This window comes from Amia ocellicauda, chromosome 22 (assembly GCF_036373705.1).
Source record: "Amia ocellicauda isolate fAmiCal2 chromosome 22, fAmiCal2.hap1, whole genome shotgun sequence".
Lineage (NCBI taxonomy): Eukaryota > Metazoa > Chordata > Actinopteri > Amiiformes > Amiidae > Amia > Amia ocellicauda.
In genome coordinates, this window is record NC_089871.1 from 5,726,280 (window position 1) to 5,741,107 (window position 14,828).

A 14,828-nucleotide genomic window follows, 5' to 3' on the forward strand; every position below is an offset into this window, starting at 1 on the left:
TGGAAAATTAGGTTCTTTTGTACTTAAATCTTAACATGTTTCGCTCTATGAAAAGTATTATAATTTCAGAATATTTACTTAAAATATAAATGTATATTCTAAATATACTACTAGAAAAAAAGTACAGCAAGGTATTGGATGTAAATATTTATGACCAACATAAACACAATATAAAACAAACAGCAGTGCTTCCTGGAACAATTGATATAAAATACTGAAATCATAAAATCAATGCTATATAGAACATCAACACACACATACATACATATATACACACATACATACATATATATATACATATTACAAAGATAACATAATAATAATGCAAGGTTCGTAAGCAGCACATTAATTGTAACTTACGGTTTCAAGAAAGTAAATGTCCTGTGCATTTAAATGTGCTATTAAATCTAAGCATCAACAGTCAGTTAACCCTGCCTGCTGCAAGAGATTAACAATGTTCTGTAAAAACTTGGCCAAAAGAAAGTTTATACACATCGTTTGTTTATTGCGGCGTCTGTGCGGTTTATCCCTTGTGCTACTGTTTGGTATACATTTACTAATTCTGCAACTTTATTATATGTTTGATGGACTCTCACTTCACGGCTTTCAAATCACTGATTTAGATCCACCCGTCCCATGTGTTGCAGTTAGGGAGAGTTTAGATTTTTAACTAAGCAATTTCGGGAGGTCCTTCAACTCTCCATTTCCTGTTCCACAAAGCCTGCTTAAAAAGGGGTGTATTGGTTTGTTTAAGTGTGATATTTTCTATCCTTTTCTTGATGCGTTTCTACAAGTAAACTCAAACATTAAAATTATTGATTTACACCTTCCAAGAAATAATCTGAAATAGATGATACATTAATGCATGACTAAATAAATGTCTGTAGCTGCTACCCCTTAATCATCAACCCAATGCACCACAATAGAAGGACTAATTGAGATGATTAAAGGCATCGGGAGATTTATCAATCAATCAAGTGGTTTAATTAAGCAGACTACAGACTACGCCATCTTGTGCTGGGAGGAATGAAGTGCAGCCTAAGAAAGCTGGTGACGTAAAACCCAGAAAATAAAATACAGAAGCATAACTCAACACACAGACAACACAAGAGTGGCCATTTACCCATATGAAGGTTGTCTTCAGAAGGGTCATCAAGCACCTAGGAGGGACACAGAGGTGCCAGTTTAAATATGAATGATTGAAGCGTCTTTTCAGGATCATGGCAACAGATTCAAAACTGAAGTGAGGTTGTGTACCACATGCAGCAGTATCGGTTCAGGATTTTAACAGATACGATCAATCACTCTGCAAAATGACATGGGGAAGGATAGGCAAGGCGTTGAGAGCGCTCAAATACAAAACAGAAGCCCTCTTTGCAAAACTCATTAAAGTGGCAATTTAAGCTGCACAAAAGACATCCGTCTACCCAGTGCTTCTTTGCAGTCCCTGCCAGCCATCCTGATGACTTTTAATTACTTTTAGATTGCTTCTGTGTCTGTCTGCAAATTGAGGAAACCGCTAACGAGGCCACAAGAGGAACATTCAGGCGTCGAGCTCCGTTTTATCAATTTTCAGCCAAAGTTTGGAAAGCTGTGCTCTGAAATCTGCAACTTTCCACTGTGTGGGTGGGGGGGGGGGGGTTCTCTTTCCTTTCATTATGAACTAGAACTCCTGGCTTACCGCTTTTATTTTTGACCAACCGTCCTACCTGTTTTAATTAAGAGTTTACATAATGCGAGAAACCCCGTAAATGCAGAGTAATGGCTCGGCTTATGTAATCTACTTTGGGAAAGTGAGCCCAAAGAGCTGGCTGGAGAGGCTATCAAACACTGAAGGCTAGAGGGTGGTGTGGGATGAAAGTCCTTTATCTTACACTATGAAATATAATAAGGAAAAAAAAAGCGACTCTATAGAAAACACAGAAGTGCTTTCATGCAGAAACGCAGGCTCTCTGAAAGCTGTGGAACAATTAATTGCCTGAACGCCGAAGCATGTGCTAACGCAGTGTGAAAACCCTTTGCCATGTTAACAAATTAAGCGCTGTAATTGTTTCAAGATTTCTCTCGTGTTAAATCTTTCCACACTAGGATTGCCGGCACACATGGCCACCGATTCCAAGATGACTGGCCTCTGAGAGCGGCCCCTCTCTGCGATGATGGAGGTCTGATGAGGCACATGAGAGCAAAACTCGGCACCAGTGGAACTGCCATTATGCAAAGCTTTTTTGCAATGCAGTTAAAAAAAAAAAACTGCAAGTGATGAATAAAACGCCTTTTCTCCTTACTAATTAAGTCTGCTAATTAGTAAATACATATTTAAAATCAAACTACAGTAGAAGTATGATGGTAGCCTTTAATAAAATCACAAAACTATATTTTCAAATGTCTTTACAATATTTAGTTCCTCCTAGAAATGGAAAGCTAGCAAAAAAAGAAACCTAAATTTGCACATTAATGGGATTCTGTCAGTAGACATTGTTACCATATTGATAGAGTTTCCAACTGAACCACATTATCGCTGCTCGATGTGGCAGTGTAATCAGGTTCAATCTTCTCCTCTTCTTAATTAATTTCTGCTAAGAAAGAAAGGCTTGCCTAGGAATATTAATCCTGTCGAGATATTGTGTTATTTCTGAGAATAACATTTGACCGCACAACTGTTCTATCAGTGGGATCTCCCAGAATGCATCTGGAGGTCACAGGGATAAACAGGCAGAGAACAAGTTGGCACTGTACCTCCACCAGTTTGACGATGTTGACATGGTCCAGTTTCTTCAGGATGGCGATTTCCTGATACACCCTCTCCAGAGGCCCCAGGGTTTTTGGCTGGTCCCCTTGCACGGCTTTTGCTCCACGGGGTGGAGGACGACCTGCAAACACCCCCCAAAAAATGATGCATTACACACCAGCTCAGACTAGAGTGGCTATTATTGTTAGCAAACAGTTGTAGCAAATAAATATAATAAAAAACAACATTTCACCCGTGCACTGGGATTTCATTGGATAGAGGACAATAAAAGGAAGTTTATTTGTGCAAAAAAAATCAATATGGAGCTATGAAAAAAGTAAACAGATTTTATCTTGTCTTGGCCTGGTTCCTCACCTGGATTGTGAACTGTCAAATTTTAATGATACATTACTGGTGACAAGCATGGCATATAAATTAGTAAACAAGGTAAACAGGGTTGAGCTGATGAGGACAGTCGACAATATAATGCTGTTGTAGTCCTTTCTGATCTTGATATTTTTGGGGGAGAGGTCGCACAGGAGACTCGAGATTATACAGTCCCAGCTGTGAGTGAATTACAGCTAGTTTACAGCTAGCTACTGCAAGAAAAAGGAAATCACTGCTGGCGTTCCCCAACCATCCCTCACAGTGAGAGTGCGGTGGCCTGCATAGCAACCAAATTAAACATTTCATTCAAATAAAACGTTACAGAGACACCTACGTGGAAATCCATATTGCTTCATCAGCTTCTTCTTGGAGACTACTTTCATTGCCTAGAGTAAGATAGAAAATAATTAATACAAGGGGTGGGGGGGCTCTCCTGAACTTCAGGTATCAAATTAAACCATTCAATAATTGTAGTGCCTTTTGCTCTTATACAGGTGCGATACTGATGAAGTGAAGTGTAGCTAAAAGCTGCAGGAGCAGATTTGTCTCTGTGGCAATTTGAGCTGTGCAAGAAACAGTGGGATTTAGACCCGATTCAAATTCAATCTTATTAAAAAGAAGAGTTCCCCCCCCCTCAAGCTTTAGGTCTTGTTAGCTGTCATTATTCAGTGCATCTGTCTACAGGAGTGGAAACTGCACAGGAAGAAGGGAGGAATGTGTCACAACCAAGGTGTTCAGGTAGCGATATTTGTTGACAAGCCACTACTCTGATCTGCTGAGGATCCAGGAGACATGGAGCCCAGCCTCAAAGTCCACCGTTTCTCTCATTTCCCTTCTCTCTTATTCCTGTGGGATTCCACACTCATGTACAGCCACCAGATCTCAGAGTTAGGATTTCATAGCAAAATGCAATATCAGAACAAAGGATGTATTGTCATGGAAACATCACATGCTCATTATTTAACATACAACTGCACACCTCAGTCATAGTTGCAGTCTCATTGCCGCTTGCTTTTTCAGGTTAATTGTATATTGAAATTTCCCTGCACCAAACAGGATGCCTTTCGGAGCATGAGCGGCATTAACTGGTACAGTAAATATGTAAATCGACCGAGATCCAGGGCTCAGACGATGTACAAAATCACCTTGATTAAGTGAAAGCGGTGTTCATCAAAGCAGCCAATCGAAACGTCTTGTTGATTTTTTCCCCCATCAGGAAGCGACGGCAGAAATTAAATGCCGCCTTGTGTAAATACCATCCCTGCTGTTTCTCTACACGGCAGCAGGGTTGGCTTTCTCCACAATCACATAAATGCATGTTAATTTGTGCACAATTTTTGCATGCACTGCACTGGGCGCTGCAGTCCCTAAGCAATGTGACACGCTGAAACTTCCAGAAATCGATTCATTTTAAAAATCACAATAAAATGCCCACGCAGCCTGCACTATGGCCTCTAGTTCCCAGTGTCATTCTCCTTAGTTATGTTCCAGATCTTTTATGAGAAGATAGTAACTCGGTGTTAGCACACTACAGAGAGGCGGCCACATTTGTATTGCTTGGTAGCAACTGAAACGTGCAGTTAATCACATCGGTAGCTGTGCCAGGGCCAAGCTGCAATGCGAACTGTATAGAGATGATTATTTCACTGGCTAGGGGCTATTCTGCCCGCCAAGGGATGATACGCGAGAATGTAACCGAAAAGCGCGGCCATGTTGGCTTCCACGGCGCGAGAACGGCCTGCCTCGCACGGCAAACAAAGTCCGGGGAGGACGAGAGCGTATAGCAATGCTCTTACAAACTCCTCTGCTTAATGCATTACCCTGAGCACAGCACAACAGGGTCTCGAGAATTCCACAGGAATCTACGAGTAGATGGCAGCCATTCCAGGCAGGAAGTCAAACCAGACGACCAAGCTAATGACTCTGGAGAACGGTGCCGGTTGAAATAAACGGTGGCGATTATATTCTAAAAGGCTATGAATGAATAGATCCTGACGCCAGATCCTCCTTACTTTAAAGATCAGATATGGAAGGACAATTGAAAGGGTGAAAAATACGATTTTACAGGAGCAGCAGACGTGTGAGTTTTGCGTGGCGTGGGCATATCAAAGTTTTGATCTCACCTAGGCCATTGTTCTTCCTTTCATCACTTTTAATCTACAGTTTAGAGTGAAATCAAGAATGATTTTTATAGTTTAAAATATTCAGTTTAAACAGACTCAAGTGGGGGTTTTTCCCCCTCAGTTCGTACAAATTCAGTAAACCCGTTGCTTTTGAAACCTAGCTTGCACATTCTTGAAGCTACTGCGTCTTTATTAAAGTCTTAAATAAAGGGGGTAATTATGTATTTCTCTCTTGCACCTGCAGTTCTTATATGTTTTATTATTATTTTAATGAGCAGGACGCCACACAAAGAGCTGCAACGGTTGAATGAAGTTATTAAAATTTCCTTGTCATTTTAACGGCGAGAAACATGATCACAGAAATCCATGGTAGACTCATTAGTCCTGTCTTACACGCTTCACAGCTGGCGAAGTGATCCTATTGCCTATATTCTGCTGCCCTCCGCTATACAATAAATATCTTTTGAAAGTTACAAATGTATTGTCAAGCTAATGAGTCGTTCATTTTCTTTTAATTGTTTTTAGATAGAAAATTTTCTTTCTAAGTGGGTTTAAAAAAAAAAGTATTTACAGCTCAGGGAAAAAAAAGGATCCAGCAACATTTCTTTCCTCTCCCCGCCAGATAAACTAGTGCATCTTTCAAGATCAAAGATTTGCTTGTATTGCTGACAAGTGTAAAGAGCATTTAGCCTGCCACAGCACACAGATGTCCTGAGTATTAAATATACTGTACGTACAAATCATCTTGGGTACAAAGACAGAGGTGTTTAAATACAAACGTTAACAGGAATACACCGCACTGAAGTTTCAGCTGAATTCCCTCACACGAGACACCTAACCTTGAATGAAGACTAAATACTAACAGGTAGGACAAACCACATCACCAAAAACAACTGAAAACTGAAAAACAAACAGTAAACAGTCAGGAATTTGGGCAAACAATAACCTGTGGGAAGAAATTATAGAGGTTCAAATTCATCTTATACCCAATAAAAGGAGCATAGCTTACTATATCCGATCTGACCCTTTATAATGTGATGCAATTTGATATTCAATCTCTGGTTTATTCTGATCAATGGTGAGTTACTGTGGCTTTTTTGTAATTTTGCCATTTAATTTGCTTTATAACAAATGCACCTGAATGAAAGGATGTCCTGGTTAAATAAAGCTCAGTAAAGGAACGGTCAATCGGTCAATCTGGTGGACATATGAAGAGACAGAAACAGAAAGAAGGTGATCGCCTGAATATTGATTCTACATCCTCAGTTCTGTGGCAAGATTTCCTTCCCCCTCATTGTGATGGGCCGGGACCATGAAATGGATGCTTGTCACATTGCCTCCAGTCACGATCTGAGTTCTCAATCCTCAGTGGTGAAGTGGATATTTAAATATACCTTCGATCATGGCCTTCACATCAGACAGAGCTGTATAGATTCCCATGACAATGTCTCCTCGACTCTGACTAACCGGTAATAGATAAGGAAGTCAGTGGAAAGCACCGTTAAAATTATTTAGTCCACTGCATTATAAATTATTTCAGTGCATCAATTGCTCTGGTTTCAGTTTTAGTGGGAAACCTGCTGGATAAAAACTAAGAAAAACAGAAGAGTCTTAATATTATTGTATATTTAAAATAATAATAATAAAAATGTTTTTTCTTCGGTTTATACAGTCCTGAACAACCACTTTATGCAAAAGCACACAAACACAGTGGCAGATACACTGCTGTTACTAGGTTACAACATTGCTTCGAATGACCTAGAACTGCAGAAATAATTAAAAAAGCAACAACGACAAAACAACACAAAAAAGCTTGATGCTGTACAACAGTCTATATAAAAAGAAAATGAAATTCACAAGGTGTGTAGCCGTTTGGTGTACTGTTAACTGCATCATGCCAAGAACTAGCTAAAAAAGGATACAAATCATTATGATTAAGAGTGGATATTGTAAAGTAAAGTTACAGGGGTCCAAATGTGTTTAAACAGGGACATTAACCTAAGGATCAATAAGCAGATCATGAATTGAAGTATCTTGTATTTCTAGGTAACACTTCGTGATGCTGGAGACAATGTATAAAACAACAGGGGCCTGGGAAGTTTTCATTCAGGTATTTTAGACATGAAGTACGACAGAGCGATGTAATCAAAACAGCAGATGTGAGGGTGTAAAAAGGGGTTAAAATCAGCCCAGGTGTGTAGCTAGTGTGCTTCTCTGGATAGTACGGCCCAAAGGCACTCATGAATGTCCAATGTTTTAGAATAAAGAGGCCATTAATTCAGAGATGTTCAACGGGCATCAGGATCAAACTGGGTGGCTTCACCATGCGGAGCAGTGAACCTTTCACAGTACGTGTGTCTGTGGATCTCACAGTTTCAATAACGCACGCCAGCTGAGCACCGTCGACCACATGTTTCTTGTCAGGCGATATGAAACAATGATCTGAAAATAGATTCTCTTAGAGATTCTGTACACACAATACATACACCGATCAGCCATAACATTATGACCACCTGCCTAATATTGTGTAGGTCCCCCTATTGCCGCCAAAACAGCCCTGACCCGTCGAGGCATGGACTCCACTAGACCTCTGAAGGTGTGCTGTGGTATCTGGCACCAAGATGTTAGCATACAGATCCTTTAAGTCCTGTAAGTTGTGAGGTGGGGCCTCCATGGATCGGACTTGTTTGTCCAGCACATCCCACAGATACTCGATTGGATTGAGATCTGGGGAATTTGGAGGCCAAGTCAACACCTTGAACTCGTGATTCATCAGACCAGGCCACCTTCTTCCATTGCTCCGTGGTCCAGTTCTGATGCTCACGTGCCCATTGTAGGCGCTTTCGGCAGTGGACAGGGGTCAGCATGGGCACCCTGACTGGTCAGCGGCTACGCAGCCCCATACACAACAAACTGCGATGCACTGTGTGTTTTGACACCTTTCTATCAGAACCAGCATGAACTTTTTCAGCAATTTGAGCTACAGTAGCTCGTCTATTGGATCGGACCACACAGGCCAGCCTTCGCTCCCCACGTTCATCAATAAGCCTTGGCCGCCCATGACCCCATCGCCGGTTCACTGCTTTTCCTTCCTTGGACCACTTTTGATAGGTACTGACCACTGCAGACCGGGAACACCCCACAAGAGCCGGAATTTTTTGGAGATGCTCTGACCTAGTCGTCTAGCCATCACAATTTGGCCCTTGTCAGAGTCGCTCAGATCCTTACGCTGCCCATTTTTCCTGCTTCTAACACATCAACTTTGAGGACAAAATGTTCACTTGCTGCCCAATATATCCCACCCACTGACAGGTGCCATGATAACGAGATTATCAGTGTTATTCACTTCACCTGTCAGTGATCATAATGTTATGGCTGATCGGTGTATATACACATACATATACAATGGTTGAGCTTAACTAAAACCAAGAAATCGGGCACAGTGTTCACATTCCTCGCATTTCTCTCTGTGCGCTAGAGACAGAGCAGGGAAGGGGTGTGCATCAGTGGTGAGTGCGAGCGACAGCGTGCAATTGCGTTTGTGAACGGGATGAACACAAAACAAAAACTAACTCTACTGAAGTAACACAACACAGTGTCAGTGAATACAATACACCTGAGGGGCCGGGCTGGAATCTGTTGTAAAGACATGCTTTCAGACACTTTGACAGACAGAATTATGTGCCACTGATGTCGGCATTTGAGGCAATGTTCCCGTCACCATGCACAGAGACAAGTGAAGGGGGAGGGAGGATGCGTTTCTTTGTTTTTGCATAATTATGTATAACGACATCTAAACACAGCTCCTGTCTGGGTATTGGGTACCTTTACATCCCCTGTGCAACCCACAGGCTGGAAAAAACAAAAAGAAAAGGAACACAAAATCCATGAGTCATGCAATTAACATTTCAAGGCAAACTGTGTTGTTCCCTGGAGAGCCACGAATGATTAAATGTTCTTAATCTGTGTGTAAAAATAAAATAAAAAAGTAAATAAAGAAAACACAACACTTCCACAAAGTACAGTTATCTGTGCTTTTGAAACTGATAAATAAACGCACAAAAAAACGTAACCTTCTTTCACATAATTTGCTTTTACTCGTCCTTCTGTCAACCATCAGGCCTCAACAGGATTTGTTTTCTGAGTGGGAATCTGCTACTTTCGCGCCGGAGAGAGCAGAAACACAGGCGTGAACGGTCGGAAACGCTACACCATGGCAACTCCTGCAGTATGGCAAGATCCTTAGCTGACCCCTCTCTTCAGCGGACCTTTAATGACCGCCGCACACAAGACCGTAAGCCTGCCGGGAGCGGAGTCGCACAGCGGTTGGACGCCGACAGCCCAGTGTGGCAGAGCAGCGCAGTGGGGTTTCACAGGATGTTTTGGATTTGCATGCCAAGTGGATCAGAGCAGTAACTGTGAAGCAGGAGAGCACACAAAGCACGCATTCAAAAAAATAAAAAACAAAAAGGTCAGTGGAGCGCAAAATCTCAGCATACTAATTGCACTCCAGAGCCACGGTACTTACGTAATATTTGTCGTCATCCTCGTTGTACGCTAATTTCACCACTCCGTACGAGCCCTGGGACAGGAATGAAAATAGGACAGGAAGTCACAAGGAGCTCGGCTTAACGTGACATACGGCAGAGGCAGGAGCTAGTGTCTGTGCGGAGCCCAAAGTGACAATTATGGGCTATTGCGATACGCAGCACAGAAAATGCTTTGCTCCATGCATGTAGAGTATTTATGTCATTAATTGCATAATAGGAGGCACTGCTACACTGCCTGATATTCTCAGAGTTAAAGAGAATCGTGAGCAGGGACTCCAATAAGATGTGGCTGTCCACGAAGGAGTTATTCCCGACTGTTGGTTAACGTAGCCGGCTCCGATCTACTCGGCGAGGCCTCTGCTTTCACCAGAGCAGAGCTGCTACTGCCATCGCGATCCGACTGACAGATCGAGTTAAACTGACACTCTCCGCACGTGGGCAGTGCTTGTAGGTCAAGACGAGCCCAGATCTGTCAGATGCAGCTGTTCAGCATTAACAAAGCGAAAATAAATAAATACATACATAAATAAGCTGACAAAATACAAGATGGGCTTGTCAAAGAACAAATCGCTGTGAAACTGCAAGGATGCAGGGAAACTGCAAGGGAATTTTTGCCTGTATAACAACACATGTACACATATTGGTTCCATACTTGCCTACAAAGAGACATTCAAGACATTTGGTATTTTGCATACAGGTAATAGGTTCCAAATTCATCTATGCAGTTGCAGTGCTTTGTGGGAACACTGGCCTATATAACCTGCCAGTAAAGCACAACTCATAACAAGAAGAAAAGAAACCTGAGCACCCACCTTTCCAATTTCACTTTTCAACTTGTACTGGTTCAGTTGTATACAATCCTGTGAAAATAGGCAGATAGTTAGCTAATCCCAAGGGAGACCCACTGTTGTAACATTGACAGTAATGAGCAGTCTTTGAAAAGTACGTCAAAAAAATACTATAAAATGATCATTCTTTAGACAGTTAAATTGAAAGGTAGTTAAAAAAAATAATTCAAATGCTTTTAACAGCAATTCAGCTAGAAACTCGAGTGGCATTACAAAAGAACGATAAAACAAAAGGCTGATCGAGAGAGCCATGACGTAGATAAAGACCAGAGCCAGGGCTGGGCAGGGGATTTCAGTCTGTATAAGGAACTGTTAGGAGCAATACAGCCAAGACAAGGGCAACAAAAGTGTTTAACAGCTTGAGCACAACTTCAATAACCACTTTAGGAGAAATCACTGGCCGAGGCTGTGACAAATACTTCTGTGTGAGAGTCTATGAGTAATACTTTGGAGTGGATTCTCCAAACGGCTTCAAGCAGCTCGAAATGGAGAGAAAAGCTGTGAATCCTGCAGGCCTCGTGCTGCCTGCCACCTGACAGACAGACATTTGCATTTCTGTGTAAGAAAGTTCTGCACAAAAACAGCAAATGTTATTCTAACAAGTATTTCCAGGAGAGAAAAAATACAATGCCCATTTGGGTGTAGTGTGGTTTTCTGACTGTTTTAAAGGTGTGGATAATTTAACTTTCCAATCAATAGCATTGTAAGAAAACGAGTGCAGTCATTTATAGGTTGAGACCTCGAAAGTGAACAAAGAAAAAGTCAATATATGGGAATAATTAGAAGAATCAATGAATATGCATTAAATACTGATTAGTATGCAAAAATAATAGATTATATTGGTTTATGAATAATCAACAATATAACTAATGAGCAAATATGTCAAACCCTCTGGTACATTTCCACTGCACCACTTATGTAACCTTGTGGACAACTGTCAGAAACAACAGGAAGGTTTGTTATCAATATAGCCATGCTTATCTCCTACCCTGAAAGTGTCAAGGCAAGGGAAATCAAATGTTTTGAGAACGGAGTGTCTGCTACAGATGTCTCAAGACACAGAAGAAAGGCAGAGACACACAGACCCTGTATGATCCAAAGGGAATTAATTTGGATAAGTTCAATATAGTTGCCGATCAATACTCGAAAGTCTTACAGTGCTGAATTCCACAGCCACAATGTATGGAAATCCGTAGCATCATGCACATCAGTACATTGTTTGTAGGGGGTGGATACAAAATATGCAAAGGTGTTGACCAATAATTGATCACTATTCCACCTGTTGCAGGAGATCAAGCCCAGAAGGCGGTTATGGCCGCTGGCGTGCGTTTTTCCACCCGGTGGGCTCCGGCACATGCTCAGTCAGCGCGGCACTGCAGCAACGATCACTGCCTTTCTGCTCTCAACACCGAGAGCCAGTCTGGATGGAACAGCTTTTCAGCCCTTGAAAGCTTTAATAAATCATATGCTATTTCATCAATGCTGCAGCACCAAATGCTAATAACATCAGCAATGCAATTTCCAGGCAACCCCTGTTGGACGCCTGCCCTGCGTCTCCGAGCCATTTACTGCTGCAGTTGTGAGTCGAGAATCAATCAAGACAAGAGAATGACAACTCTCTCTCTCTCTCCCTCTCATGCGTTCTCTTTTTTTCTAGCTTTTAAACTTTAATTGATTATACAACAGCCTGTGGAAGAGTGCCCGGATTTCTGAAATTGCTCAGTAAAGAGCCATACATCCTAACGGGAATATAAATATAAGGAAATGTGTGCTTCATGCTTCATTGCTGATGTGTGTGCTTGGCAGAGTATTAATGATTAAGATTACGGTAGTTAAGGGCCTCGTCTTGGAAATCTAGCAGGCGGCTTTATTTCCTAGCTTAATTCAGAGAACCATTTAGGACAAAATGCTTCCATCCAGCTATGGTTTCTCTGCAAAATCCTCGGCTGTAATTTCCGATCAGATTTCTGTCAAAGAACCAGACGAGAATGACACATTCCCAGATACAAGCTGAATTGTGATATAAACTTGTATTTTCCAGCATAGCTAAATGTGTAAAAGGCAATATTCTGCCCATCTGTCACCTGCTATATCCTACATACACTTAAAAGCAGTGAATTGAGATGCAGTGAGGAGGTCACACAAACACCCCCCTACTCTCCCTGGTGAAGAACAGGAATCAATGCTTTAGAGAATTATACATCTTGACTGTGAAATAAATAAATTACAGAAATTAACAAAACAAAATCAGTAAAACCTCCTTCCCATGAATATATATGATGTGAAGTTTGATTTTGCAGCCTCTTTATGGTTATGTAAATATCAACTCATTGAATAGATTAGGGAGCACTCTCTCATCTCCAGTTAAAAGTAAGAACAACAGAGATGAGTGCCGGTCAGTATATACTAAGACAGTAGCTGGATCCCCCTCCCACCAAACTCAACATGTTAACATCACGGTTCAGCAGAGAGCACGGACTCCACAGCTACCAAACATGGTCACACTTCAACAGTCAGCCATTAACTCCCTTAGCCACCCTGTTTAACTCGGTCAATGCTAATGTCAACACCTCCACAGCCACACACAATTAAGCATCTCACGATTTAATCTCAACCACCCTGCTTCCATTTTTATCAGGATTCATACCGAAGACAGATACCAAAACATTCCGGACCGGTCATTTTGGTCACACTTCGCAAATATGCCACCGTCCAGAGGGCACCGTAGGTAGATGCAGTCCTAATTAAAACCAACAAATCTCTGTAAGCATCTTGGCGCTAACTTGTTTTTATTTAATGATGCATGCCATTATCAGTCTCCTGCTGAAGTGAAATTTGTCTGCGACTCTTTCGGTTATGAACGGGATGTGTGTGTGTGTGCGCTCGTCACTGTAGGGAAGATTCATTTGTTAGGGAATAACAAGCTCGCTGAAATTAATCTCAAATCACTCAACCACTTCTAATGGGTCCCGATTTATAATGTCTACATAAAATGCAAACATGTAAAGTACTTTGTGGAAAAACAGCATTAAATGTTAAAACTGGCTGTGCAGCATCTAGCATTGATTAAACAATTACAGGCATGTTTCGTGCATCAAATTCGCAAGATTATACTGCTAATCCTCTGTCAACAGATATTTTACATTGATAATCTATATCACACATTGCCGGAATTGAAGACACTGATCAGTTTTTGAATAAATAAGAAACTGAAGTAGGAAAAAGCAGTAGAAAAACACGGGAGTGAGTGTGCTCGTGTGTGTGCGAGATTGTGTCCTCATGAGAGATGACTCAAGACGGATTTTGTTTTCGAGCAAAAGAAACCCCAGCCAAGGGACCAAGAATTGTGGAAATGTGTGGAAAGTAACTCCAATTTGCTTTTAGCTGAACTAATGAATTCAGACTGGTTTCAGCTCAAAGTTGGGAAGGGGGATCTCTCAACCAGGGGTGTTAAACACTAAGTAAAACTCAAGTTTCTGGGGACCCAAGGGCCCCCCAGATGGATGTGGGTCTACAGACTCCAATCCTCTTCAGTCATGTTAAGTGCTCCTTTGGCTCCACCTCGAGTCAAGCATTCCTCACCCCACCAACGTTGGGCAGTGGAGCCTGAAGCAGGTAAATGGATTTTATCCCTTGTTTGGCTCATCTCTGAAAACATCTGCCTCGGTTACACAGGTCTCCCAGTAGATTATGCATGCGGTGGCAGCTGTCTGGTTGATGGATGCTGTGGGGAGGAGGGGGGGGATCAAAACTGTTCAGCGAAACAATTTGAATGGCGCAATTCATTACGGGTCACTCATTTCATGCCAGGTCAAACCCATTTAGGCGCTTTAGTTAACATTAGAAACGCAAATGTAGAGCCGCACCTGCTGGAAATTACAGGACAGGAATACCTCGCTTTAAAAGCTGCCATGGTGCCGTTATCTACAAGCTCTGCCTGTTTGTATAATTCAGAAGCTGTGGCGACTGTGTGACTGTGGCAGTGTCTTGTGAGGGAAAAATTGTTTTGCTGGCAGCTGAATTTTCCGAGCAGATTTAATCTGTACGAATTTCCTTCTGTCACACGGACATGCAACTGACAGCTTGTACAAAATATGCACCGCATATTAATATTAAGTCACACTTTCTGAACCGGGCTTTATAGGAATGTCTGTCGGAAGCAATTTGCTTTAAAATGATGTCTATTTTTAAG

The 14,828-nt window shown here is 41.7% G+C and overlaps 1 protein-coding gene across 2 annotated transcripts in view; it reads right to left on the minus strand.

Moving 5' to 3' along the window:
• camkk1a (calcium/calmodulin-dependent protein kinase kinase 1, alpha a) overlaps positions 1-14,828 on the minus strand; it is a 62,422-nt gene that overhangs the window by 22,468 nt on the left and 25,126 nt on the right. For both annotated transcript variants that reach the window (XM_066696129.1, XM_066696130.1), the window contains exons 4-8: positions 10,601-10,648; positions 9,767-9,820; positions 3,450-3,501; positions 2,737-2,870; positions 1,124-1,160 (exon numbers count right to left, since the gene is read on the minus strand). In XM_066696129.1, the coding sequence (XP_066552226.1) occupies positions 1,124-1,160; positions 2,737-2,870; positions 3,450-3,501; positions 9,767-9,820; positions 10,601-10,648 (325 nt within the window). The remainder of the gene's footprint in view (positions 1-1,123; positions 1,161-2,736; positions 2,871-3,449; positions 3,502-9,766; positions 9,821-10,600; positions 10,649-14,828) is intronic.